Source organism: Xenopus tropicalis, chromosome 7 (assembly GCF_000004195.4).
Source record: "Xenopus tropicalis strain Nigerian chromosome 7, UCB_Xtro_10.0, whole genome shotgun sequence".
Classification (NCBI taxonomy): Eukaryota; Metazoa; Chordata; class Amphibia; order Anura; family Pipidae; genus Xenopus; species Xenopus tropicalis.
Genome location: NC_030683.2, coordinates 10059747 through 10087676, shown reverse-complemented (window position 1 = coordinate 10087676; position 27930 = coordinate 10059747). Strand labels below are relative to the sequence as shown.

The window sequence follows — 27930 nt, the reverse complement described above, 5'->3', positions numbered from 1 at the left end:
CCATCTCCCCGGCAACGCGCTGGTTGCTATGGTAACTGGGCGGGGGCAAGGGAAGGGGCGGGATTTTTACCATCACTGCCGGTGTGTCGGGGAGAAAGGAGCGGGAGAGGCACCGGCTGGAGGCAGCGCATGTGGAGCGGGTATGTGAGGGGCTCTGGGGGGGGAGAGGCGGCTGGCCCGGCTCGGGAGGGCTACGGGCTCCTTCACGAACTTACCGGGATTGTGTGTCCGGCGGGGGGTTCTGTCAGGCTTAGTTCCGGGGTGTCTATTCCCCGCAGCGGCCGGAGGGGGGGGGGAGTGGGTGACATGGGGTGTCCCTCCGGCAGTCCGCCGGGTACTCCCAACTTCCGGCCCCCCAAGTGCCGCCTCATGGAGCCACAACTGCGTCCCCTGCCTTTCTATTGTGTTCTGCCGGGACCTGACCCGGTGTGCCCCCCTCGGTACCGGCCTGATACTGACCCGGTGTGCCCCCCTCGGTACCGGCCTGGTACTGACCCGGTGTGCCCCCCTCGGTACCGGCCTGGTACTGACCCGGTGTGCCCCCCTCGGTACCGGCCTGGTACTGACCCAGATGGATCCTCTCAGTACTGCCCCCCTTCATTACCAGCCCTCCCCTCCCCCTCACTACCAGCCTCATATTAGTCCATTTCATTCTGTTATTAACCCATGTGTTCCCCACTCGGTACTGGCCTGGTACCGGCCCATGTGTGTCCCCCCTTATGGGTTCAGTACCTTCAGTACCGGGCCCATGGACCCCTGGCCTGTGCCCCCCCTCCTTATACTGTACCATGATCTACCCCCCCCCCCCTATACCATCAGGATTGTGGCCCTTCTGGAACCTTTTCATAGTCCTGTGTAGCCGCAGTGGCCACTTGGGGCCAGTAGCCCATACAAGTCTATGCCCCACATAGGTCTGTAGCCCCAGTATTAGCCAGTGTCTCTGTACCATGTGTAGTGGCTGCAAGCCCCCTGTGTAATATATATCCTCTGGGATATACCATCTGGAACTCGTGTGACCCATTCTGGCGCTTGGCAAGCTGGATCCATTCCGTGTTGCCCCAGGGGATGTATGGCCCATGGGAGCTGTGTCCGGCTCTGTGATACTGAGCACAATGGCGTGAGTCTGTGTGCATTCTCATAGCCACTCGTAGATCCGTGCTTCTGGCCTATAGAAACAAAGCAGCGTCCCTTGGCAACTGGAGGGATGTAGTTGAACTACAAGCTTGTGCTTATTTAATGTGTCCTTTGTCCTTCCCCGTCCCTGTGCTGCTGTATGATGTGAGGCCTTTGCTAATTGCATCCCCTCCTAATTGTGACGTCGGCTGTTTCTGTGCCACCACACATTACCTGGCCAGCATGGCTTCTCAGTAGCCTAGTGCCACTGGAGCAGATACCGGGCCTGTACTGATGGCACATTTGGGCCTATGGGTTTATATATAGTTCTGTGAATAAAATAAGCTTGTACTTACCCATGTGTCTCTCCTCACAGCACCCTGTCCAGTGCCAAACAGTGAGCCCCCCACCTCAAACATCGCCTGCTGTTCTCTGCTGCTACTTCTCACCCCCTGGTGCCATTTTGCTCCGTCTTGGACATGGCCTCCAGTCTGGGACCTTCTTCGCCCGGCAGCGACGGTGAAATTGAAGTGATGCTCAACAGCAGCATCCATCAAGGTAAAAGAACCGGAAACGGACCCGTGTGTGTCGTGCCTGTTTTATAAGTGGGAAAGGAGGTGTCTGTATTGATTTCCCATAGTGTGTGTTGTAGGTTGGTGTGTGGCTCTAGTAGCCAGTGTTGAATTTGCATGGGTTGTATATATAACAATGTGTAGGCCTTCCATTGGGACAGAGCCCACAGTGACCTGGCTGGTTCTGGACGCCGGGTTCAATATGGCAATTTATTTATACTATTTCCTGTGTTCCATCATCTTTGGGACTGATGTTAGGGACTCAGGTCTAGGCCTCCTGGGCATATGGGTAACTGCTTGTTAACCCCTTTTTGGTATGGTCTGTGGCCTGAACTGATTGGCTGTCAGATGTCTACTGGCTAATACTGTATAGAGTGCTCTTTGTAAAGGTGCATTTAGGCAGTTGTGGGCTCAGCCCAGGCATTGTTTTGCTTCAGGGTGTGTACATTGTACTGGCTCTCTGGGTTCCAGTATGACGCCATTTATGTATACATTTGGGTGTCACAAAGGGAATGAAGTATTGAGTTGTTAAGCAAAATGAGTGTTTGTGGGCCTGCATCAGTTTCTGGCGCTTCTGGCCCTTTAAGGACTTGATGCCTGGATTTGTGCACATAGCTCTGCCTTGTGGGTTCCTTGGGGCCCTTTGTAAACCCTTTAAGAGTACTGGTTATGGTTCTCTCCGGACCTTCCAGCCTCCGTTTATTTGTTTTTATTATTTACAATAACAAATTTCTTTAATTCTGTGAAAGTGTTTTTAAAATAGCAGAGCTTGAAAGGGCAATGCAGATAGTGCTGGGGGGGGTGACTGTTGGCATACCCCCCCCCCCCTTCCCCATGGTAGCTGTCTGCCCTAAACCACAAAGCAGGTAAATGGCCCCTGGAAATGACTGTTGTTCCTAGGGATCCAGCCAGTGTTGCGGCTCTGGTCGTATGGGGTTATCCATTATAAATACTGACCTCTGTGCCCTGGATTGGGGATTGGTCTCACACCTATGCTGGCCATATAAACAGATGGTGGCATGTTCTGTATTTATTGGCTATGGTGTGTGTTGGAAATGCCGGATTCTGGGTCTGTGGAAAGCATGTAAAGTGTAAACAGTGTCCCCAGAAGCAAAGTGGCTTCCCGTGTAGTTGCCGGCAGGCTGGCGAGGAAGGGGAGCCACTTCCTGCAGTTGTCATTATGCACAGTGCTACGTGCTGGGGGCACGGCCATCTTATCAAAGTGGAAAAGTAAAGCGGCCATTAGCTGTCCTGTCCTAAAGAAACAAAAGCTGCCCCCACACACACAGGCGCACACCTCCCTTCCCTCAGACTGCGTGTGCATAGTGGGAGGTTATGGGGGGTTGGGCTTTGTCAAATCTTGTGCAGCCCCCGCCCCCTTTACCTTGCCGAGTTGCCTTTGCATTGTGGGCGGGACTGACTGTGACAGCCCTCCCTTTCTCTCCCTGGGCAGTGTAGGAGGTTATGGCAATACCCCCCCCCCCCCCCCCCTTTCTCCTGCACTCGGATCGCTTCTGTGCAGCCTTATGCCTCTGAATGAAAATCCCCAGCGCCGCTTTCCTAAATCTGCCCCTTGTAGCCGGCCCTTGTATGCGTGTGTGATTATTTATATATGTATATTGGATTATTTCCCCTCCTTTGTGTCACTCTGGCCTGTGTCTCCTCCGTGGTGGGCTGAGCTCCTTATCCATTGCCTTTTCTCCCCTCCCCCTCCATGTGGCCTGCTTATCCCTGCCTTTCCCAGGCTTTTGTTGTAATTGCAGGAACTCGACCCAGCAGAGGCCTAAGGGAAAGGGATGTGAATATCGCCATCACTGTAATGTGGCGTGGTTAAATCTGATTTGCATTTAGGGGATATAGTAGGCCGTGGCATGGTTTGACAGAGGCCTTCCTATGCTTATTCCACTGCCATATAATGCAGTTATGTGCCAGGGTAGCCCCTATTCTATGGGATACTTATTAGCAAGCTGACCCCATGACTGATCATAAAATTAATTTAGGATAGTGTGTAGCTCCTCTTCTACATACAGCACTTTGTATGATTAGGGATGTAAATAAGAAGGCATAATGCCAGACAGGGAAACTATACAAATAAAACAATTTTTTTTGCTTACTGAAAGAAAATGTCATTCAAAGCAGCTTTCCAATATATGTTCATTACACGTTGCCATTGAAAGCAGTGTTTGTCTGCATTCTCTGCCGTGCTGGTTGTGACTCCTGAAAGAAAGTAGCTGAAGAAGAACTGACTTGCTATGTTTTTTCACAACAAGAGCACATAAAGGAATATATAGATGCTGCACACACAATGTTTACAACCGGGCATTCTGTTACAATACCCTGACTAGCTTTATACGTTAGGTCAGGCCTCCTAGCTAAAGTTATAATGAGTTGACGTACCTATCGGCCTACTGCAGTTGTAAATATCTGGGGAAGCAAATCACCCTTGCTGACCTTCAGGTGCAAATCGGAACACACAGTGTGCCAGTGCTTAAAGGGCATCATCTGGTTGGCACGTGGCTTATGCTGTGCCATAAAATAACACCAGGTTAGGCTTCCCGATTGAAATTAGAGGTGTTGGGAGAAATCCAAAATGTGTTTTTGTGGTACTGCAGCATCTTTAAGATCTGGCAGGGAGGCAGCTCCCACACTGTAATAGATGCATATAGTGAATATTTGTATTGAACTAATACATAGGGATGGGCTTCTGGGCAGTTTCTAGGCGCTTCAGTCATTAGTAAAAGTAATTACTAGAATTAAAGGCGGTTAGTTTGTAGGTGTTGACCAGTGGTGTCTGAGTGACCCAGATACAGGCAACTTTCTTGCCTTCTCCAGCAAACCTAGTGTCATTTTCATATGTTTGGGCTCTAAATCTATTAAAGTGACCAGGCATAGTGACTTGGAATACTATATTGCGTAAGTGAGATGTTTATTGCTCCATAAATAAGTCAGTACTCCATAAGTCAAAAGGCTTGTGCCCTTGGAGAAATAATAAGGCTGTGGGTTCCTGCTAAGAAATATAGAAAGTTAATGCTGGTCTCTGGAAACCCCCCCCCCCCCAAAACAAAGTATGGTATAACAACCTACACAGCACTTAACCCACCAATCTGTACACTAATCTCTGATTTTGGTATATTACCCCACCCCCAGTTCCTGGTCAACTAGTACTTTAATAATAATCGATGGGCGGCAAGCCCACAAACCCAACTAATGTCATTTGCTCTGCTTATCTTTTATAATCTTTTTCTTACAGATGATGATGACCTTGATGAGGACCTTTCTGAGGTGGAGGCGCCCAAAATAAAGAAGAAAAAGAAACCCAAAAAAGCAAAAGAATCTAAAGCCACCAAAGTCAAAAGACAGAAAAAAGAAGTGAGTGTCAGAGCGGGATTACTATACGCCGGCATGTTTAACTTGGGCAGAGGCGCAGCTGGTGCAGAAATATTGCTCTGTTGACATTGTACTCAAGTTCTCTTTGCCTGCTCGCTTTATAGGAAATTGATGATAGCTCAGGGGAAGGTAATGATTATGGAGATGACGATGGAGGACCTATTCGCTCTGACAGTGAAGGCAGCGATTACACCCCTGGCAAGAAGAAGAAAAAGAAGCTAGCTCAGAAGAGGGAGAAAAAGTCAAAGGCCAAAAGGGACAATGATGATGATGATGACGATGATGATTCCAAGGTCCGGTTGCAAAAAAAAAAAAGTGTTCAGTGTGCCTAAAATGTTGTAGGGCCTCCTAACCACATGGAATTTTTTTAGCTAACTGCAAATGTCAATAGACAGTATCAGGATATCTCACCCAGATACAGGGAACCAGACATAACCAGGGAACTAGTGGTGCTGCCTGCTTAACAGTTCCTCTTTGTGTTTCTCAGGAACCTAAGTCTTCTGCACAGCTTCTGGACGACTGGGGCATGGAGGATATTGATCATGTGTTTACTGAAGATGATTACCGTACTCTTACCAACTACAAGGCCTTCAGCCAGTTTGTCAGGTTTGTCACTCTTTTGTCCTGTCTTCCCTCTTTGGTTAACCCTTCTTTTTCTCTTTTGTTTTTCTGACTTGCACCATATTTCTCCTTTTTTAGGCCACTCATTGCAGCCAAGAACCCAAAGATTGCAGTCTCCAAGATGATGATGGTGCTAGGAGCTAAGTGGAGAGAGTTCAGCACTAACAATCCTTTAAAAGGCAGCTCTGGGGCATCCGTTGCTGCTGCGGCAGCAGCTGCGGTTGCGGTGGTGGAGAGTATGGTTGCCAGCACAGAGGTCGTTGTGCCACCGCCGCCGCCTCCTCCTCCTCCTCCAGTGGCTGAAGTTCCCCTGCGCAAAGCCAAAACCAAGGAAGGAAAAGGTTAGTGAAAGAGAATATTGTACAATTGTCAGTATTGCCATTCTACACATGGGGTATATAGTTAACGAGTAGACATTTTGGTTCTGTGGTGGCACTTCTGTGACTTAATTGTGTTGTAGCATGTTCTGAATTAAGGCTACTGTTCATATCTCTCATAGGGCCCAATGCCAGGAAGAAACCAAAGGTTGTTCGTCCTCCTGAGGCAAAGAAAACCCCTAAGGCCAAAAAAGTTGCACCTCTTAAAATCAAGCTGGGAGGCTTCGGTTCAAAACGCAAACGTTCCTCCGTGAGTACTTCAAAGTGGTTATGGGTTTTTGTTGTAGGAAGCATGCATTAGAATTTAGGTGGCCCATCCTTCAGAAAGGCAACTGGTAACTCAACTGTCTTGCCCTCAGAGTGAAGAAGAGGATGTTGATGCAGACTCAGAGTATGATGAGGGCAGTATGAATAGCCTTTCTGTATCTGATGGATCCACCAGTAAAAGCAGCCGCAGCCGGAAGAAGCTTAAGGCCACCAAGAAGAAGAAGAAAGGTGATGATGGGGGAATGACATGCTCAACAGTTAAGCGTTAGAGGCTTTTGCTGGAAAGATAAGTTTAACATTGTTTTTCCTTAGAAGATGAGGCTGCGGGAGGAGCTGCCGATGGCTATGAGACAGATCACCAAGACTATTGTGAAGTTTGCCAACAGGGAGGAGAAATTATTTTGTGCGACACCTGCCCCCGCGCTTATCACATGGTTTGCTTGGACCCTGACATGGACAAAGCCCCAGAGGGCAAGTGGAGTTGCCCACATTGTGTGAGTGCCATATTTACAGTAGCACCTCAGTTCTGCAATCCTTGACATTGCCTCCTGCTTGAATGCTTCATACATTTTTCAGCCTCTGTCACTGTTTCTCCAGTGAGTCGTTGTATGGCAGGAATGGTTTAGCAGCTGGTGGGTTGTAGTGTGTGTGTGTGTGTGTGTGTGTGTGTGTGTGTGTATATAGATATATATCTCTACCCATGCAGAACTATCTGTAGACTGGATATTATGCCTGACCTGAAATATCTATGCCTTTGTTACAGGAAAAAGAGGGTGTTCAGTGGGAAGCAAAGGAGGATAATTCTGAAATAGATGATGATATGGATGACACAGTGGGTGACCCAGAAGAAGAGGACCACCATATGGAGTTCTGTCGTGTGTGCAAAGATGGAGGGGAACTACTCTGCTGCGATGCTTGTCCCTCCTCTTATCACATCCATTGTCTCAATCCTCCTTTACCAGAAATACCCAATGGAGAGTGGTTGTGTCCTCGTTGCACTGTACGTATCCCTTTTCCTCGTTTATTGCATCCCTGACCATCACGTTCTTAAACTTTATTTCTTAAATTTTATTTATTTATTTTTTTCTGTGTTTTTTTTACACAGTGTCCTGCACTAAAGGGTAAAATACAGAAGATCTTGACCTGGAAATGGGGTCAGCCTCCTCCTCCGACCCCTGTACCTCGCCCTGCTGATGCCGATCCTGAGGCACCACCTCCCAAACCACTGGAAGGCCGTCCGGAAAGGGAATTCTTTGTGAAGTGGCAAGCAATGTCCTATCTGCATTGTTCTTGGGTGACTGAACTGCAGGTATGTGCAATCTCCTCTTTCTTGTTACGGGGCTGCACTTCTCTGGTGCTGTATTAGATCTTTAAATATGAGGAAAAACATATCTGTTTTAAGGCATTTTTCCAATATATAATAAAGGCAGTTATTTTGCACAGGTGCTATAAACCATATCAGCTAATAGGGTATTTGCTTTTAAAGAGGCGACCAGTAAATACTACCCACTGATTGGTTGATTAGTGTCTTATTACATAACCTCATCTGTCTGTGGCACAAAGATTTCCAGAGACCTTGCCATGCAGCTATGTCTGAGTATCTAGAAAGAATTTGGTGTGGGAGTATTTAAGCAAATTGAATAGCAATGAATTTGTCTACACTGTATGATTATTGAAAACAGGCATAGATAGTAGTGTTTTACTTTAAAGCCTTTGTATGGTTTTCATCAGATTTATTAAACTTTATTTTGTTATAGAATGGCCAGTTCTTCATTTTTTTACACTTTGGGGGTCCCTGACCCAAGCAGCCTAAAAACTGAGGCAACAATTCTTTTGTAATTGTTACTTTATTCCTCGTTGTTGTATTCAGGCCCTCTCCTATTCATATTCAAGTGTCTTATTCAAACCACTGCTTGGTTGCTGGGGTAATTTGGACCCTAGCATCCAAATTGCTTCTTAATTCCCAACTTAGAAAACTCTTAAACAAAAATAATTAAAAAACCACAAATAATAATAAATTGTCCAATTGCAAATATCCCTCTCTACATCATACTAAAATTTAATTTTAAGGTGAACAACCTCTTTAGAAGTATCTTGTTACTGTCTTTACAGCTGGAGCTGCACTGTCAAGTCATGTTCCGTAACTATCAAAGGAAAAATGACATGGATGAGCCTCCTGCAGGAGATTATGGGGGAGATGATGAAGAGAAGAGCCGCAAGAGGAAAAACAAAGATCCTAAATATCTCGAAATGGAAGAGAAATTCTACCGGTATGGAATTAAGCCAGAGTGGATGATGATTCACCGCGTCTTGAACCACAGGTAATTAAACAAAAAAAAAAATGTAATGACAACTTGGATGGTAATTGCTGAAAGCGCTTGTAAAATAGCATCCATGCAGCTTCTAAATATATTAACCATTTCTATCTTAGTGTTGACAAGAAGGGGTTTGTGCATTACCTGATTAAGTGGAGGGATCTGCCATATGATCAGGCATCATGGGAATCTGAAGAATCCGATATTCAGGACTATGACATCTACAGGCAGGCCTACTGGAACCACAGGTTGGTGATAGAACTGATAAAAGAAAAAAGGAAAGTGATCAAAAGAATACACCTTTGCACTCTCACTCTCTGGTATACCGGTTCTTAGACCTCTTGACCAAAATGTTAAAACTTAACCTTTATTAAGTTAAGATTGAAAAAGGTATTTCCAGTGTACTAAGATAAAGGGCGCAGCTAAGTTACTCCCTAATCGCTTCCAGTGGCGCACTGAGTCTTAGTGGTAGGGGTTGAATGGGGAAAAGTCACTATAGAGTCATAGTTTATAGGTCCTGGTCTGCACAACTGGCTCCCCAACCCATTATATGCGGCACATAAATGGCGATAGCATTTGCCTTATTACTAGTAGTGGGACAATTCTGTGTCCATTTATGTTTATAGCTTTATTTTGTGTTTTTCCTATTTATAGGGAGCTGATGTGTGGAGATGAGGGAAGGCCTGGAAAGAAGACGAAGAAAGTTAAGCTTCGAAAGGTAGAACGCCCCCCTGACACACCTGCTGTGGATGTAAGTTACTTACTTTCTGACGATGTGCTTGAACAGTCTTTGCTCTTTTCATAAGTTTTAAGCAGATTTAAAGATTGTCATTTCTTCCTCAGCCTACAGTCAAATATGACCGTCAGCCTGAATATCTAGATGCTACTGGTGGAACTCTGCATCCATACCAGCTGGAGGGTTTGAACTGGCTTCGCTTTTCTTGGGCACAGGGCACAGATACTATTCTGGCAGATGAAATGGGTTTGGGCAAAACCGTTCAGACTGCTGTTTTTCTGTACTCCTTGTATAAAGAGGTAATAATGAAATCCCTACTTATTCTTTGTTTTGTTTTTTTTCAACTGCTTTGTCCTTTTTACCTCATTTCTACCATTTTTGATTTGCTTTTAATCTCCAGGGGCACTCTAAAGGGCCTTTCCTGGTCAGTGCGCCACTTTCCACCATTATTAACTGGGAGCGTGAGTTTGAGATGTGGGCACCCGACATGTATGTGGTTACGTACGTAGGAGACAAGGACAGCCGTGCAGTCATTAGAGAGAACGAATTCTCCTTTGAAGACAATGCCATACGTGGGGGTAAAAAAGCATCCCGCATGAAGGTGAGCCTAAATTAAAAGAACAAAGAAAGGGTCCAGATTAAGTATATGGAAGCCCTTACTTCATTCACCCCTGTTTATTTGTTTATACAGAAAGAGGCATCTGTGAAGTTCCATGTTTTGCTCACATCCTATGAGCTGATCACTATTGATATGGCCGTGCTGGGATCAATTGACTGGGCTTGTCTGGTAGTGGATGAAGCCCATCGACTAAAGAACAATCAGTCCAAGGTACGGTGGGGACGCCTGATGTTTTTTTGTTACTATATATAGCCTCCACATAGCTTTGTTTGTGCTTGCCTCTCACTGTAATTTCCACCACCTCAGTTTTTCAGGGTGCTGAATGGATATTCTCTTCAACATAAGCTTCTCCTTACGGGGACACCTCTGCAGAACAACCTTGAGGAGCTCTTCCATCTCCTTAACTTCCTGACTCCAGAACGTTTCAAGTGCGTAACTTTGCAAACTGTAAATGTGTTTCACATCTGAATATTGCATTCTATATCTTTTAGCATTAAATTATAGACCATTAAACATTTGCAAAGAACATTCTATAATATACTGAAAGTCAATGTAATGGTGTAGTACCCCTTTAAGAATGTGTCATTTTCACAACAATGTTGAAGGCCAGAAAGTGTTTGTTTCTTTTATTCTGTGGTCACTGACTGGCTGGGAATTACTGTTGTCTGAATCAAGGCCTAGTTATTTTTTTCCACTTCAGTGACATTAATGGAGAGCCCTTCCCCCAGACAAATAATATATACTGTTATGTGCAAAATAAATTGTAGGGGGGAGCATCTATTCTTTTGTGTTAACCTATAGAATAAACCTACATATCCTACAGTACAATTCTCTTGACTGTCCTATAATGACATGTCTTATTTTTTTGTAGTAACTTGGAGGGTTTCCTAGAGGAGTTTGCCGACATTGCAAAGGAAGACCAAATAAAGAAACTGCACGACATGCTGGGTCCTCACATGTTGCGTAGATTGAAAGCCGATGTGTTCAAGAACATGCCATCAAAGACTGAGTTAATTGTCCGTGTTGAGCTCAGCCCTATGCAGAAGTAAGTGCAAAGCTTCTCTGTACTGGTGGGTACCTGTGTTACCCTTTAAAATACTTACTGGTAACAACATCCTCTTCAGTCCAGTACCAAAGGATTCCTCCTTATGTATTTCCTTCTCCCCCTCAGGAAATATTACAAGTTTATCCTCACAAGAAACTTTGAGGCGCTGAATGCACGAGGAGGTGGCAATCAAGTGTCTCTGCTAAATGTTGTGATGGATCTTAAGAAATGCTGCAACCATCCGTACCTCTTCCCAGTGGCGGCCATGGTAAAGACATTTATGCACATGTGTATGGGGGAAATTATGTGAGCTTGGTTAAAATGGCACCGTTTATTAAGCATACTGGTGTATAATGTCATCGGTAGTTCAACATAACTCTTTACATAAAATAATGGGTTGTCTTTCCAGACTCCTTTTTTCTTTCTATTAAAAATAATTCTATGATCCCTGAAGTCTTTTTTTTTTTTTTTTTTTTTTTTTTCTCTTACTGTCCTCCTCCACCCTGTCCCAATGTAAAAATCTGGGTGCGGTTATGGTACGAGTTGGGATCGAGAATCCTTACACATTTGGTCATTAACTGCATGTTTCCAATTACAGGAAGCACCAAAGATGCCCAACGGCATGTATGATGGCAGCGCCCTAATTAAGGGGGCTGGGAAATTGCTCCTGCTGCAAAAGATGCTTCGCAAGTTGAAGGATGATGGGCACAGAGTTCTGATCTTCTCCCAGGTATGAAGATCCTTTCTACTTAATGGAATGTGCCTAGTTTTGCATGGCCAGTGTTGGATACGAATCTTTTACATACTCCTTAACAGCAGGGGTCACTTGAATATATTCAGTGTGGATCTGTAGCTGCTAAACTGCTGACTGCGTAGCCCTAATCTTTTTGCTGTATCCTGAGTCTTGGGGAAATTGTTCCAACTTAAGGTGGCCATACACGCACCGATATTATCGTACGAAACCTCGTTTCGTACGATAATCGGTGCGTGTATGGTATGTCAGCGAGCCGACCGATGTCGCAGGAAGCTGCTGAAATCGGTCGGCTCGTCGATCGGCCAGGTTAGAAAATTTTGATCGGGCGCCATAGAAGGCGCCTGACCAAAATTCTCCCTTCAGAGCTGAATCGGCAGAAGGAGGTAGAAATCCTATTGTTTCTACCTCCTTACCTGCCGATTCAGCCCTGAATGGTGTGTGGCGGATCTGACGATGTTTCGTGTATGGCCAGCTTAAGTCTGAGAGATTGCATATATTGATAAGAAAGAAAATGTTACTGTCTCCCCCTTTTATGCCTAGAGATAATCAGCCTTGTGTTGCATTAGCCTGAGGGCAGTGGCCTGTGGCAATTATCTACTCGGTGGGGGGAGGTGGTGAGGATGGTGATGGAGACAAAGGACTTGAGATCAAACGAAATTTCCCCCATTTGGGGTTCAGACTGCCACACATCCTAGTAGCAACTAATTGCTGTAGGAGTTAGGGCTCTGACACACGGGGAGATTAGTCGCCCGCGACAAAACTCCCTGTTCGCGGGCGACTAATCTCCCCGAGTTGCCATGACCCGCCATCCCACCGGCGAACATGTAAGTCGCCGGCGGGATGGCACACGCGGCAGCGCGATTTCCCGAAATCGCCGAAAGACTCGCAAGGGATGGCGGGTCATGGCAACTCGGGGAGATTAGTCGCCCGCAAACAGGGAGTTTTGTCGCGGGCGACTAATCTCCCCGTGTGTCAGAGCCCTTAATGGGGGTTCATTTTGAGTGCTTTGACCCTGTCTCCTGAGATGTTAAATTACAGTGGGTGATAGTAGTGGAAATGGCCCTGTTTGCTATTGCCGTCAGGCCATTCATTCCTGTGGGGGTACACAAATGTCCCACCTCACTCCTTGTGTTGTGCTTTCATATTGAAAGTCCTCTTCACCCTCTGTTTCCAGATGACCAAAATGTTGGACCTGCTAGAAGACTTTTTGGAGCACGAAGGATATAAATATGAGCGAATAGATGGAGGAATCACAGGGAACATGCGTCAGGAAGCAATTGATCGTTTTAATGGTGAGCTTAATGGGGAAACGCTGGTTCTTTTGTCTGTATCCTTCTACTTCTCTATCTATATCTCCTCTGTTTTCTTGTTACAGTTCTGTCTTAAGGTGGCCACACACGTGGCGATTTGCGATCTTTCGTGCGACCATCGGTCGCATGAAAGATCGTACAATCCGCCACTAACCTTCAGGGCTGAAACTGCAGATAAGGAGGTAGAAGCAATGGGATTTCTACCTCCTTCTGCCGATTCAGCCCTGACGGCAGATTTTGCTCAGGCGCCTTCTATGGCACCCGATCAAAATCTTTTAACCTGGCCATCGGCGAGCCTCCTGCGATATCGGTCGTCTCGCCAACTTGCCATACACGCACCGAATATTGTACGAAACGAGGTTTAGTACGATATGGGTGCATGTATGACCAGCTTTACCTTTATTGTGATGCTCTTTGTTCTTTACCATAGGTTTCTTGTTGCCTTCAAATATGATTTTTCTGTATCTCTGCAGTCCAAATGAGATTCTCATTTTAAATTCTGCTTTCTTCCCAGCTCCTGGCGCACAGCAGTTCTGTTTCCTCCTGTCTACTCGTGCTGGAGGCCTAGGAATTAACCTGGCGACAGCAGATACTGTAGTTATATATGACTCTGACTGGAATCCTCACAATGATATTCAGGTGAATACTGGTTTTGCTGTGCTTTAGTTTAAACTGTATATTTTTGTGCAGTTCTAAATTTTTTTTTTTTCCCCCTTTTTAACCAGGCTTTCAGCAGAGCTCACCGTATTGGTCAGAACAAAAAGGTGATGATCTATCGCTTCGTAACTCGTGCATCTGTGGAGGAAAGAATCACTCAGGTTGCAAAAAAGAAGATGATGCTTACTCATTTGGTGGTACGGCCGGGCCTGGGATCGAAAACTGGCTCCATGTCCAAACAGGAGCTGGATGATATCCTTAAGTTTGGAACAGAGGAGCTGTTTAAAGATGAAGCTACAGAAGGTTAGTTACTGCAGTGGGTTATTAAAAAGAATTTTGCTTCAGTACCCTATAGCTAGAATAGGCAGCCTTTAGGGTATGATAGAAGTTGTAAGGCCTTTTGAACTTTCCTGCCCCTGCCAAATCTTCATTGTGACTGGTTCTGATCAGTAATAATTTTTCTATAGAAAACAAAGAAGGAGATGATATCAGTGTCATTCATTACGATGACAAGGCCATTGCGCGTTTATTAGACCGGAACCAGGATGAGACTGAAGATCTTGTAGAATTGCAGGGAATGAATGAATATCTAAGCTCTTTCAAGGTGGCACAGTATGTGGTCCGTGAAGAGGAGATGGGGGTAAGTTGGGTGACTTTTGTGGTTATTTGGACAAATCAGATTGACAGGTTGCCAAGTGCTGAGGGGTGGGAGCTGGTATTTATTTTGCTTATTATGGATTCTTTACAGGATGAGGAGGAAGTGGTCCGTGAGATTATTAAACAAGAAGAAAGTGTTGATCCGGATTACTGGGAGAAGCTGCTCAGGCATCATTATGAGCAGCAGCAAGAAGACCTAGCCCGAAACCTGGGCAAAGGAAAGAGAATACGCAAGCAAGTTAACTACAATGATGGCAGCCAAGAGGACAGAGGTTAGATCAGTGGTTTGCATCCCTTTAGAGGTCCACTATTTTAGCCAAATCAAATCTAGAACGTGAAATAATTGCTTACCACAAATCTCACCTTTTAACCGCCTTCAGGCAAATAGTATATTCACCCAAATTTCACTCTGGTGCTGCTGCCTGAGGTGGTTGCACTCCTGGTAACCCAAGAGTATTAGTGATGCGGCTCCCCTTGGCCCCCTCCAACACAAAAAAAAACCAAACTAAGCATGGAGGGACTGGGAATGCAGCATCCCCTAAGCTGTGTCAGGGTTGCTCTAAGGGCCAAAATGCCACCTGAAAAGGTTAATCTCGCAGATTGGGGTTCGCTGGGTTATATTAACAGCTGTTAATCATGTCATACACCTATTTTCTTTATATTAAGAACATCTCATCACTATTTACTTATTACTTAGATTGGCAAGATGACCAGTCTGATAATCAGTCAGATTACTCTGTGGCTTCTGAAGAAGGAGATGAAGATTTCGACGAGAGATCAGAGGGTAAGGCCTTTCAGCAAATTTATTTCTAGTTTTACTTTTTGAACTGTAGTGTTATGCCCCTCTCTCGTGCCTTTTTACATTTTCTAATCTCTCAGTGGGCACGTGCCCTTTTTGTTAACAGCTGCTCGTCGGCCAAACAGAAAAGGTTTGCGGAACGACAAGGACAAGCCACTTCCTCCTCTACTGGCTCGTGTCGGTGGCAATATAGAGGTAAAAACACCCTGCACAAGAGCCTTAATTATAGGATCTAGGCAATTTTGAATAAAAATATCAAGGGCAGAGTTCTTGATATTGTTTTATTCCTCCAGTCTCCCCTAAGACTAAAATTGGTCAGGGCTCTCTTAGCTGATAACAAGGTTGGAGATGTACAAAACTATTGAATCCTTCAGGCATGTTTATATCCGTATATATGACCGCATATTGGATTTTTTTTTCCCCTTGCTTTAGCAAGGGTGACTGATTGTCCTATAAAATACCCTAACTTATGCCTCCCTGATTAGGTGCTTGGATTCAATGCCCGGCAAAGGAAGGCTTTCCTGAATGCCATCATGCGCTATGGGATGCCCCCTCAGGATGCCTTCACCACTCAGTGGCTTGTCAGAGATCTGCGTGGAAAATCTGAGAAGGAGTTTAAGTAAGGAAGCCGCTGTTGTGCATATTTTTTTTTTATACTCATTTCTAGAACTTGTAAACTTCTTGCTCACTTGTCCTTTAAACAACCTTCCCCAGTGCTCTACTCCATACTAATGTCTTCTATCCTGTTTAGGGCTTATGTATCCCTCTTCATGAGGCACCTTTGTGAACCTGGGGCAGATGGAGCAGAGACTTTTGCTGATGGGGTCCCCAGAGAAGGTCTTTCTCGGCAGCACGTGCTAACTAGAATTGGTGTAATGTCTCTTATTCGCAAAAAGGTAGCGTGTTCTGCATTTGTAGTAGTGAAGCTTAAAGCTTTAGGGTACAATATAATATGTATACAGTGGAGGAAATAATTATTTGACCCCTCACTGATTTTGTAAGTTTGTCCAATGACAAAGAAATGAAAAGTCTCAGAACAGTATCATTTCAATGGTAGGTTTATTTTAACAGTGGCAGATAGCACATCAAAAGGAAAATCGAAAAAATAACTTTAAATAAAAGATAGCAACTGATTTGCATTTCATTGAGTGAAATAAGTTTTTGAACCCCTACCAACCATTAAGGCTGATGCCACACCAGGCGTAGGGCTGATTTTTTCGGCAAGCGGAAAAACGCTTGCCGAAAATTCAGCCCTACGCCTGCTACTTGTGCCTGCACCCGAATGAATGGGATACACTCGGGTGAAGGCACAAGTAGCCGATATACGCATGAAAACGCGAGAGAATGCAAAGTCTCGCGTTTTCATGCGTATATCGGCTACTTGTGCCTTCACCCGAGCGTATCCCATTCATTCGGGTGCAGGCACAAGTAGCAGGCGTAGGGCTGAATTTTCGGCAAGCGTTTTTCCGCTTGCCGAAAAAATCAGCCCTACGCCTGGTGTGGCATCAGCCTAAGAGTTCTGGCTCCCACAGAGTGGTTAGACACTTCTACTCAATTAGTCAACCTCATTAAGGACACCTGTCTTAACTAGTCACCTGTACAAAAGACACCTGTCCACAGAATCAATCAATCAAGCAGACTCCAAACTCTCCAACATGGGAAAGACCAAAGAGCTGTCCAAGGATGTCAGACAAAATTGTAGACCTGCACAAGGCTGGAATGGGCTACAAAACTATTAGCAAGAAGCTGGGAGAGAAGGTGACAACTGTTGGTGCGATTGTTCGAAAATGGAAGGAGCACAAAATGACCATCAATCGACCTCGCTCTGGGGCTCCACGCAAGATCTCACCTCGTGGGGTGTCAATGATTCTGAGAAAGGTGAAAAAGCATCCTAGAACTACACGGGAGGAGTTAGTTAATGACCTCAAATTAGCAGGGACCACAGTCACCAAGAAAACCATTGGAAACACATTACACCGCAATGGATTAAAATCCTGCAGGGCTCGCAAGGTCCCCCTGCTCAAGAAGGCACATGTGCAGGCTCGTCTGAAGTTTGCCAATGAACACCTGAATGATTCTGTGAGTGACTGGGAGAAGGTGCTGTGGTCTGATGAGACCAAAATAGAGCTCTTTGGCATTAACTCAACTCGCTGTGTTTGGAGGAAGAAAAATGCTGCCTATGACCCCCAAAACACCGTCCCCACCGTCAAGCATGGGGGTGGAAACATTTTGCTTTGGGGGTGTTTTTCTGCTAAGGGCACAGGACAACTTATTCGCATTAACGGGAAAATGGACGGAGCCATGTATCGTGAAATCCTGAACGACAACCTCCTTCCCTCTGCCAGGAAACTGAAAATGGGTCGTGGATGGGTGTTCCAGCACGACAATGACCCAAAACATACAGCAAAGGCAACAAAGGAGTGGCTCAAGAAGAAGCACATTAAGGTCATGGAGTGGCCTAGTCAGTCTCCGGACCTTAATCCAATGGAAAACCTATGGAGGGAGCTCAAGCTCAGAGTTGCACAGAGACAGCCTCGAAACCTTAGGGATTTAGAGATGATCTGCAAAGAGGAGTGGGACCAACATTCCTCCTAAAATGTGCGCAAACTTGCTCATCAATTACAAGAAACGTTTGACCTCTGTGCTTGCAAACAAGGGTTTTTCCACTAAGTATTAAGCCTTTTTTTGTTAGAGGGTTCAAAAACTTATTTCACTCAATGAAATGCAAATCAGTTGCTTTTATTATCTTTTATTTAAAGTTATTTTTTCGATTTTCCTTTTGATGTGCTATCTGCCACTGTTAAAATAAACCTACCATTGAAATGATACTGTTCTGAGACTTTTCATTTCTTTGTCATTGGACAAACTTACAAAATCAGTGAGGGGTCAAATAATTATTTCCTCCACTGTATATTATATGTATAGTTTGAATACTGATAATCTGTTTATTTTGAAGTATGAGAAGTTCATGCGCAGTGTTGAGGAGGTGGGCTGAGACTAGCCTAGTTGTTGCTTTATTGGGTATAGATCTTGTACATTTCACTTCAAAAGAGAATATTCTGAAGCATCGCTTGGGCCGTCACAGGAAATAAAACCCTGTTATTTCAGTGCTGACATGATTTGTCTACCACAGGTGCAGGAATTTGAACATGTGAATGGGCGCTGGAGCATGCCAGAGCTCGCAGAAGCAGAGGAAAACAAGAAGGCATCTCAGATTGACTCCCCCTCTCCCAAAACACCCACTTCATCGACTCCGGGAGATACACAACCCAACACCCCAGCTCCACCAGCTAGCAATGGTAACTGGCAATTACTTCTAAGCGGTGATAGTGAACAAACTGCCCCTAGATGAAAGCCATCTTCAATAGAGTCCATTTTTTAAATAAATCAGATTTTTAAAAATGTTTTCCCTTTTCTCTGTAATAATAAAACAGTACCTGTACTTGATCCCAACTAAGATATAATTACCCCTTATTGGGGGCAGAACAGCCCTATTGGGTTTATTTAATGGTTAAATGATTCCCTTTTCTCTGTAATAATAAAACAGTACCTGTACTTGATCCCAACTAAGATATAATTACCCCTTATTGGGGGCAGAACAGCCCTATTGGGTTTATTTCATGGTTAAATGATTCCCTTTTCTCTGTAATAATAAAACAGTACCTGTACTGGATCCCAACTAAGATATAATTAATCCTTATTGGAGGCAAAACACAATCCTATTCTGTTTAATTTATGTTATGATTTATTAAGACTTAAAGTATGGAGGTCTAAATTACAAAAAGATCCCTTATCCGGAAACCCCAGGGCCTAAACATTCTGAATAACAAATCCCTACCTGTACTAATTTGACGCTAAGCTCAGTATTGCCTATGCTGTTTCTTTGTCCATGCCGCTTGGCTCTGCCTACCCTCTGTGCAGAATTACTGGGGGTCTGCGGCTGGACGCACATTGACCCTGTCTGTTTAGGAGGGCCGCACACAGTTGAAGTGCACTCCCTTAAAGGCTTGACAGGACATTCCATAAAGGGTGCCAATAAGCCATGTTTTCCTTGTCATTGGAATGATGGCTGATGCATATCCTTCTGTCTTGCAGAGGACAGTACAAAGAGTGAGGAGGTGCCTGTAAAGGAAGAAACACCAGATGCTGAAGTGAAGGCCACTGAAGAGAATAATGAGGTGAGGTTACTATTGTCCCATGCAGAGCCCCATTCCTTGTGATTTCACCTTAATGCTGTCATATATCATCTGGGCCCTACACTTCTATATTCCAACTCCACTTCCCTTGTACAAAATTGCGCTCCCGATTCCCTTTCTCTTACTAATAAGCTCCAAACTTATATTCTGTTCTCCAGTCAGCACAGCCTGCCCAAGAAGCACGCTCTCCAGCTGCTCAGACGGAAGAGAAGAAAGAAGAACCAGTAAAACAAGAGAAAACCTCGCCACCTCCGCCACCACCACCACCAGCTACTGAGCCCATGGAAACAGACCAGAAACGTAAGTGGCCTTCATTTTATTGCCTGAAGCGGTAGTTTTGCGATACTGAAGCACTGCTCACACTCCTTTTTCCTGTTTTTATTACAGCAGAGCCTGAGAAGGTAGATGAGGTGATCACTTTGGATGACAAGAAAGGTGAGTAAAGTACTAAGCAGCCATGCTTAACTTGTAAATGGTTCTACAGTCCATGTGTAACCTTGGTTTTCATGTATGGCCTGTTTTACAGATGATGTACAGGAAGTCACTCTTCAGAATGGTGAGACACCCAAAGAGACAGCTGAGGAGAAAACCAAGAAAGCGTCAGCTGCTGCTGCAAAACAGAGGTTCATGTTCAACATTGCAGATGGTGGCTTTACAGGTAATGTGGGCAGCGGAAGGCACAGGGCTGCTAAAAACTGGATGTTTCTTTAGTACAGACTGTAATGAATAGGGATTCACATTCAGTATATTATTATTAACATTTATATATAAAGCGCCAACATATTCCACAGCGCTGTACAATAAGTATATAATGGAAACATAAACTCTGGGAAGAATGGGATTGAGATATAATATATTCAGATTACAAGGGACAAAGGAGATCTTTGTTTTGGGATGACTAAATAGTGTAATGTAAGGGGCAAAGCTATATCTTGCAGGAGAATTGTAATGTAGCTCTGGAAACTCATGTGGTGTTTTCCTCCAGAACTGCACTCCTTGTGGCAGAACGAAGAGAGAGCAGCCACAGTTACAAAGAAGACCTATGAGATCTGGCACAGAAGGCATGACTATTGGCTGTTGTCAGGAATCATAACGTATCCTTTTGGTCTGGTGTTGCTATGCACACAGTTTGTGTTTCAGCCCATTGATGTGTCTGGTTAAGTTTTTTGTGACAACATACAGCCTTGTATATAATGAGGGCTGGGTATAATGTTTGAATGTTTAGCTGTCTGGCACTTTCATATCACTGCCCACACTTTTCCTGAGCATCGCAACAGCCATGGATATGCACGCTGGCAGGACATCCAGAACGACGTGCGGTATGCCATCCTCAATGAACCCTTCAAGGGAGAGGTGAACAGGGGCAACTTTTTGGAGATCAAGAACAAATTTTTGGCTCGTAGATTTAAGGTTTGTCAGAAATCAGTTACTTTAATGCTTTATTATATTCTCTCCCTTAAGCTGTTCTATCAATCTAACTCCCCCTACCCTTTCTATCTATAGCTTTTGGAACAGGCTCTTGTAATAGAGGAGCAGCTCAGGCGAGCAGCATACTTGAATATGTCCGAGGACCCCTCCCATCCATCTATGGCTCTGAACACAAGATTTGCTGAAGTTGAGTGCTTGGCAGAGAGTCACCAGCACCTCTCCAAGGAGTCAATGGCAGGGAACAAACCAGCAAATGCAGTGCTACACAAAGGTACAGATGCCTTTTTTCTCTTTCTATTGACTTTGTATATCCCTTTGTCTAAGGCTACTCACGTACACTACCGGCCAGCAATAAAATAAGTTGCTATAAAAAAAAAAAATTTATGCCCTGCATTGGGCAAAAATGGTAGAAAAACTCCAGCATTTGTTTCATTTGATGTCTCTCCTTAGTCTTGAAGCAGTTGGAGGAACTTCTAAGCGACATGAAGGCAGATGTCACCCGTCTCCCAGCCACCATCGCCCGAATCCCTCCCGTGGCCGTGCGATTACAGATGTCAGAGAGGAACATTCTGAGCCGGCTGGCAAGCAGAGGAGGCGAGCCTCAACCCCAGCAGGTAAATGCTCAGTGCTGCGTCATTGGTCTTGTACCCTATTTTCACCACTTGACTGTACAATAATGGTCTTGCCTTTCTTTCTGTCCAGCAGATAACTCAGCAATAACATAAACCCCTCCTCTGGTCAGGAGGTCGGAGCATCTACCCCACCTCAAACATTCCCAACCAGAAGCAGAGACCTGGGTGTAGGCACTGGACATGCCACCAAATCATATCCTGGGGAAAAGACTCAGCAGAGCTGAAAGCGAGCCCCGGATGATAAGCAAAGGATACATGTCACAGGAGGATCCTGGAACTGCAAGGTGTCACTGTGACTGCACAAGCCTAAAGGCAGATCATATTGGTGCTGCTGCTTCGCATTGGGGTCCACCCCTTCCTTGGGGGGCAGGGTTCAGGGTCACATCAAACACCCCAAAGGCCAGAAACTCTCCCTGTGCGTAGGAGCAAGTTGCTTCCTGAATTCAGAAGGAAATACTTTGGTTTTTTTTTTTTTTTTTGGTTTTTTTTTTTTGTTTGTCTTTAATTTTATTTGCTCCAGTCCCTCCCTCCCCCCCCCCCCCCACACACTGCCTGGGGGCCCAAAGGGGTGTCACCTAAAAGGACAGGCACCCTACCTCCATTCTTTTTAATACAGAACGCTTTGTCGTATAATAAAACACAAAATACTATTCTGAAAGAGACTGTGCTGTGCTCTCTGACGATGGGGTGACAGCCACGTGGGCAGCACTTAAGGGCTGTGTGATTTGTGCCAGGTTTGCCAGTGGGGGGGGGGGCTGTACCATCTCAACTGGCAACAAGGTGGTTTTAAACACACAGATCCATTGTTCTGGAGGTTTGAAATGGGTTACCTCTGGTATTACCTATTTTCCAGAGAGGTAAGTTATCAGTTTTAGAACTGTTTCTTTTTACTAGTAATTGTTGCATATATGAGCTTCCTATAACTCCTAATATTCCTGTTATTTTATTTCTGAGCAACAGTTTGTTGCAGTGTTTTGGGATAACCAGTTTGTATGAGTAAATAAATGGTGGATTTACTTGCACATATTGTTAGTGGCTGACCGTGGCCCTTTCACTGCCCTGCTCTCTAGCACCAACCAAAAGAAATCTGCAAGGCCTGCGGGGGGAAAGGGGGGGTGGGATGAACATTTAAAGGGGAAACTGGCACAAATGGAAACTAATTAAGTTGCAAGAGTGCTGGTCACAAAGTCAAAATGTCTGCAAGCGGCTAATTCTATTCCACAGATGCAAATGGAATAAATAAATATATATAATACAAGGTGTAGCATATGTAACCAAAAGGACTTGATCAATTTGGTATATTGACTCTGTAAATGATGGTGTCTTAAGGTGGGCGATATCGGGCCAATTTGATCATTTGGCCATTTAAATGGCGGGTATAAGGTCCATTGGACAGAGGACTCTATCAACAAGCTGATGTGGTCCCCGATCCAACGGAAAATCAGACCTGCCCAATCGAGATCTGGCCAATTTTAGGCATCGGTCGGGTAGTCCCATTGGGGTTTCCATACACAAGATAAGCTGCCAGATTGGTCTAAAGGAATCGAATTGGGAGCTGAAATCTGCCTGTGTATGGCCATTTTAAGGGCGAAGGGACGTGGTGATTGGTCGCCGCAATAGGTTTTTTTTTAAAAGAAGCCCCGAGTAATCGCTGTGTGTGTCTTCGCCCTAAATGTCTGTGACTGAGGTGAGGCAAGCAGCATGGAAGTCCCTGCTCATTTGTTTGAAGGGGCACTGAATAACTTGTCTTACATTCTTTTTGCCTTTATCAAGAAAAATTGTAGTTTCAGATTCAAATGTCCTGGTTCTTCTGAGGCAATCAGATCAACAGTGCACAGATAACCCCCCTCCTCCTAAATAATGGACTGCTAATCTGTAAGACAAAACAGTCACAACAAAGGGGGGAAGGGAGCAGGCTTTTTGTATTATACCAAGTTCAGTATCTATTTAAACTAAACTAGCTCTGCTGATCATATGGCCTATTATTTGTTTGTTACATTTTCTACTTGACGGTAGGCCACCATCAGTAGGAGGGAGCTACTGGTGCAGGTCGCCATGTTGTGGCTGCAGGGGGCTGCTTGTTTATTTTTTGTTTTGGGGGGAAATAAAAATGAGTGGGTGTTCTGTTAGCCTGGGGAAACCATTTAATGGTGACAAGACCGCCAACGGCCTATCCTGACTAGTGACAGGTTGCTTAGTACCACAGAAACGCATTTTAGTCATACAAGCCTATAGTAAGTCATACAAGCCTATAGTAAGCAGTCTGAGTGGTGACAGCAGAGCAAACATGTAGCGTGCCTCTTGTTTTATATAGCGCTGCCATATTCTGCAGTGCTTAAAATATTGTATAATCTCTTATTAGTCATTGTCACCCCCCCCCCCCCCCCATCCCATGGAATAAGTTCCATGTATGTTTAAAAAAAAAAAAATGCTTGTATATAGGTGTATACTTGCCTTTTAAATATGAATACATTGACAAAATCTGTTTACACAGTTAGCTTTGCTTTCCATTGACTTCACAGACTTTACAGGTAAACTGGGAAGTCATTTATAGTCTCTATAGTAAAAATCTGTTGTTAGTGCTATGGTGCACAATGTGTACTGACTGCTGCTGCTGCTAACAATTTTTATTATGGCTTAAAGCAATACTGTCATGGAAAAACATGGCTTTTTCAAAACCCATCAGTTAATAGAGCTTATCCAGCAGTATCCTGCATTGTAATCTGTTTTTCCCATGGGGCTAGCCATATTCTTCCTTTCCCAGGGTGCCACAGCCATGTGACCTGTGCTCTGATAAACTTCCCTGCTGTGCTGCAAGTTGGAGTGATATCCCCCCCCCCCCTCACCCCCAGCAGCCGATCAGCAGAACAATGGGAAGGGAGCAAGATAGCAGCTCCCAGTAGGTATCAGAATAGCACTCAATAGTAAGAAATCCAAGTCCGGCTTGGGACTCCTCCAGTTACATGGGAGTAGGAGAAACAATAGGTTAGCTGAAAGCAGTTCTAATGTGTAGCGCTGGCTGAAAGCTCAGACTCAGGCACAATGCACTGAGATGGCGCCTACACACCAATATTACAACTAAAAAATAAATAGTACCCTATAAAAATCATGACTGTATCCCTTTAAAGAGCACCCCAGCAGCAGCTGATGCCACAGGGAAGTACCCCAACTCTCTTGCCAACAATTATTTTTACATATTAAATACTAAAGTAAACAAGGGAAAGTTGTGCTCACCACTAAATTTTTAAACCATTAGGCAGGGGAGCAATGAGCCTGTGACCGCAAAAATTATACTTTTAACCTTGAAAGCAAGTAATTTGCAGGTAAAACTCAGTCCCTTGGTTAAATGTATATTGAAACAGTAGAATTCCTGTATATCTTTCCAAACAGTGTGTGCTATTGGCCGATCCCATTAAAGCAAATCCAAATAAATGAATTTTTGTATACTTGGTCCTAGTGCTACTCTGAGCACTTTTACCATTTACAATCCTTTTTTTTTTTTTTTTTTTTTTTTTTTAGCAGATTTTAAGTTGGTCGTTTAAGACTGCTAATACTACCAGACTATTGGCTCAACAGCTCTCTGAAAGTCAGAGAATCACTACAGGAAGGGTTGCTGACACGCTAACCTTGAAATAGTGCTCATTTATCAACAATGGGCAAACTTACACCTGGGCAGTAACCTATAGCAGCCAATCAGTGATTAGCTTTTTGCAGCCAGGTGGAATAAAAGAAACATTTTTATAGGTTACTGCTTAGGTGCAAATTGTCAGTGTTGATTAATGAGCCCTCTCTTTAAAGGTTAGTGTGTCTGTGCCCTGTTCTATATAGTCAGTTGACTGATTCTGAGACTTCCAGAGAGCTCTTAGGCTGATGCCACACGCGGCGTAGGGCTGATTTGCCGAAAAATCAGCCCTACGCCTGCTACTTGTGCCTGCACCCGAATGAATGGGATACGCTCGGGTGCAGGCACATGTAGCCGATATACGCACGAAAACGCGTGAGAATGCAAAGTCTCGCGTTTTCTTGCGTATATCGGCTACATGTGCCTGCACCCGAGCGTATCCCATTCATTCGGGTGCAGGCACAAGTAGCAGGCGTAGGGCTGAATTTTCGGCAAGCGTTTATCCGCTTGCCGAAAATTTCAGCCCTACGCCTCGTGTGGCATTAGCCTTAAGCCAAAATCCTGGGTTATTGCTCTGGTGCAGCTTTGCCCAAATGTTGATAAATGGCCCTCTAAAAGCCTGATCTAATGGGAGCAGGATTTGTGTGCGCTATCTGTGTCTGATTCTCTCACTTGCAGGGGTGGAAGCTCTGTTAGGAATGAGTGAGCTCCGGGACCGGGCTGTGCTGAATCTTATTGTCCCACCAGTAGTGGGTGGGGGCAGAAACACTGTCAATAAAGGGCAACAGGCAATACACAGGTAGGTGGGCAAACTGAAGCACTCCCCTGTGCTATCTATTTGCTAATTGGGCTCAGGGTTTGCAGTATATATAAATGGTGGAGGAGTGTGTGGGGCTGGGGACAGTGTATGCAGGGTCAATTTTGTAAAGATATGGCGCCTCCTGGCTATAGGAGGTAAAACATGGAAGCAGAGGGATGATGGAAGGGGCAGAGGAGGGAAAAGATAAAGGCATGTAGAGGGGCATTTGTGACTAAGACTGAAGCCTGATAAAACAGGAGAGGTTTTAACGGAAATGGGAAAATAAAAGTGAAAGGGGATCACCAGAAGGAAGAGCCAATGAGAAAGGAAAGGGATATATCAGGGGAAGTAGAGGCAGAAAGGCAGATGCAAAATAGAAGAGTGTAAAAGAGCACAAAAAAAGGAATTGGAGGGAAAATATGGAACAATGATGGACCGAAAGGTAAAGTATTTTTCATAAATGTTGTGTCAACACTTAATAGGTAACTGTGAGAAGCTTGGAAATCTATGTACTAAAGTCTGTCCCTCTGCCTCACAGGGCTGCTAGCTTCCATCAGCCAATGATTGGCAGGGGCGGGGCCTAGGCTTACACACTTCTGCCTGGTGCAATTAGAGCCTGCATTTTGTCCTGTGAGGGAGCACACAGTAACACAAAATGGTGGCTAAAGGGAAATGTACTGGTACGTGCCAGTTTGGGAAGATTCTTATATAAATTACATCATAACAGACTACAATCAGAGTGTTGGCTCCAAATAGGGGAGATACTGGGGGTATCTGCAGAGGTGCAAAACCTAGTCAAAACACTGTTTCTGTTTAAAACACCACCATTTTATAGTCCGTCCCTCTGGGGGGTATGAGGCACTGTGCTCACACACACTGCTGGGTTCCATCAGCCAATGGCTGGACAGAGGCCTACACTCCCACACTACTTCCTGTTACAGTTAGGGCCTGCGTTTTCCTGTCAGGGAATGTGTGAGGGGAGCACAGAGAGTATTCAAAATGGCCACTGAAGGGAATAAGATGTAAAAGTTAAATATTAACTAATATGTTTGATAATTAATATCCTAATGAAGTGACTTTATCTATGTACAGTTCTTTTTTAGGCACAAAAACATCACAATCCAAACTCTGGCTCCAGGGAAGCACTTGTATGACGTGATTAATAAATACCAAGTTAAAATGAAAAGCAATTAATATAATTTTCCAGTTTTTATCAAACTTGGTATAGGCTTTGCATCATCATGATTTAGGGCATTTGTCCCCGTAACACCAGCCGCTTGGGGAGTTGCATCCTTTGTGCCAAAATGAACACCTATGCATGTTGTAGCTAAATAAATGCAAGTTGCAGATAATATTTAACCTTGGCACAGAGACGAACTCTCATGGTTTCCTTTCAGTCCTCAAAATGCCTCTAAATACGTAGAATTCCCCTTAACAAAGGATTGTGCCATAAAGTTGGAGTGTATCTTATATTTTAGCCATCGGTATCCATTTTCTACTTTTAGCAGGTTTGCTGGGTGGTATGAATAGTAGCAGCAGATACATCACCGGATCCCTTGTAGCCTTGTGTATGGGTTAATCTAACAGAGTAAAGGCTCTGTCAAACCATCCAAATCCGTAAACAAATGTCACTCTGGAGAACTGTATATCTCATTTAGTAATCACCTTTATTATTGAGAATTGCCTCTGCTAAATCACACATAGAGACAATTATCAGTAAATGATCAGCATAGTCTGTTTAAGTAGCCACAACAAGTAGCTGCTACAAGTAGCTCTGTGTGTCTTTATCATAATGCACAACATGTTTTGGATTCAATAATCTTTTATCAGATGCCAGGATACAATGTGTATAACCCAAGTAACTTTATTCCCCCAAACAACCAACAAGAGTGTCGGCTTCAGCACGTGGCCAGACACATAGAAATACAACTTTCACAATTCTCTAACAGAGTATTTCCCTTGTGTGGCCTGCTCTGGAAATGCACCTTATTGTTGCTGCACATCAGTATTACATTGTATGTTAG

The 27930-nt window shown here is 44.5% G+C and overlaps 1 protein-coding gene and 1 non-coding gene across 6 annotated transcripts; both read left to right on the top strand.

Annotated features, from left to right (window-relative positions):
- The first annotated feature begins 31 nt into the window (after positions 1 to 31).
- On the top strand, positions 32 to 22507 carry chd4 (chromodomain helicase DNA binding protein 4). 5 transcript variants are annotated; one of them, XM_012965865.3, is made up of 40 exons: positions 32 to 140; positions 1490 to 1671; positions 4936 to 5054; positions 5177 to 5365; positions 5560 to 5678; positions 5772 to 6034; positions 6193 to 6320; positions 6430 to 6565; positions 6653 to 6831; positions 7101 to 7337; positions 7443 to 7646; positions 8450 to 8658; positions 8769 to 8900; positions 9307 to 9403; positions 9496 to 9687; positions 9789 to 9989; positions 10080 to 10217; positions 10314 to 10435; positions 10879 to 11052; positions 11179 to 11320; positions 11651 to 11782; positions 12981 to 13098; positions 13631 to 13755; positions 13842 to 14076; positions 14241 to 14413; positions 14522 to 14702; positions 15128 to 15214; positions 15336 to 15424; positions 15715 to 15848; positions 15981 to 16125; positions 18363 to 18528; positions 19325 to 19407; positions 19584 to 19725; positions 19813 to 19860; positions 19952 to 20083; positions 20411 to 20519; positions 20703 to 20835; positions 20929 to 21124; positions 21304 to 21467; positions 21556 to 22507. In XM_012965865.3, exons 2-40 carry the CDS (start codon positions 1593 to 1595, stop codon positions 21571 to 21573), a joined length of 5670 nt encoding a protein of 1889 aa, XP_012821319.2. In that variant the 5' UTR covers positions 32 to 140; positions 1490 to 1592; the 3' UTR covers positions 21574 to 22507.
- Positions 19113 to 19249, top strand: LOC116412522. The gene has a single exon (XR_004223767.1).
- Positions 22508 to 27930: the final 5423 nt, after the last annotated feature.

Coding starts and splice junctions, on each gene's coding strand:
- chd4 (XM_012965864.3), top strand. CDS start 1,593: ATGGCCTCCAGTCTGGGACCTTCTTCGCCCGGCAGCGACGGTGAAATT. Junction 14,077..14,240: donor TAAAGATGAAGCTACAGAAG/GTTAGTTACTGC, acceptor ATTTTTCTATAG/AAAACAAAGAAGGAGATGAT. Junction 19,726..19,812: donor CATGGAAACAGACCAGAAAC/GTAAGTGGCCTT, acceptor TTTTTATTACAG/CAGAGCCTGAGAAGGTAGAT.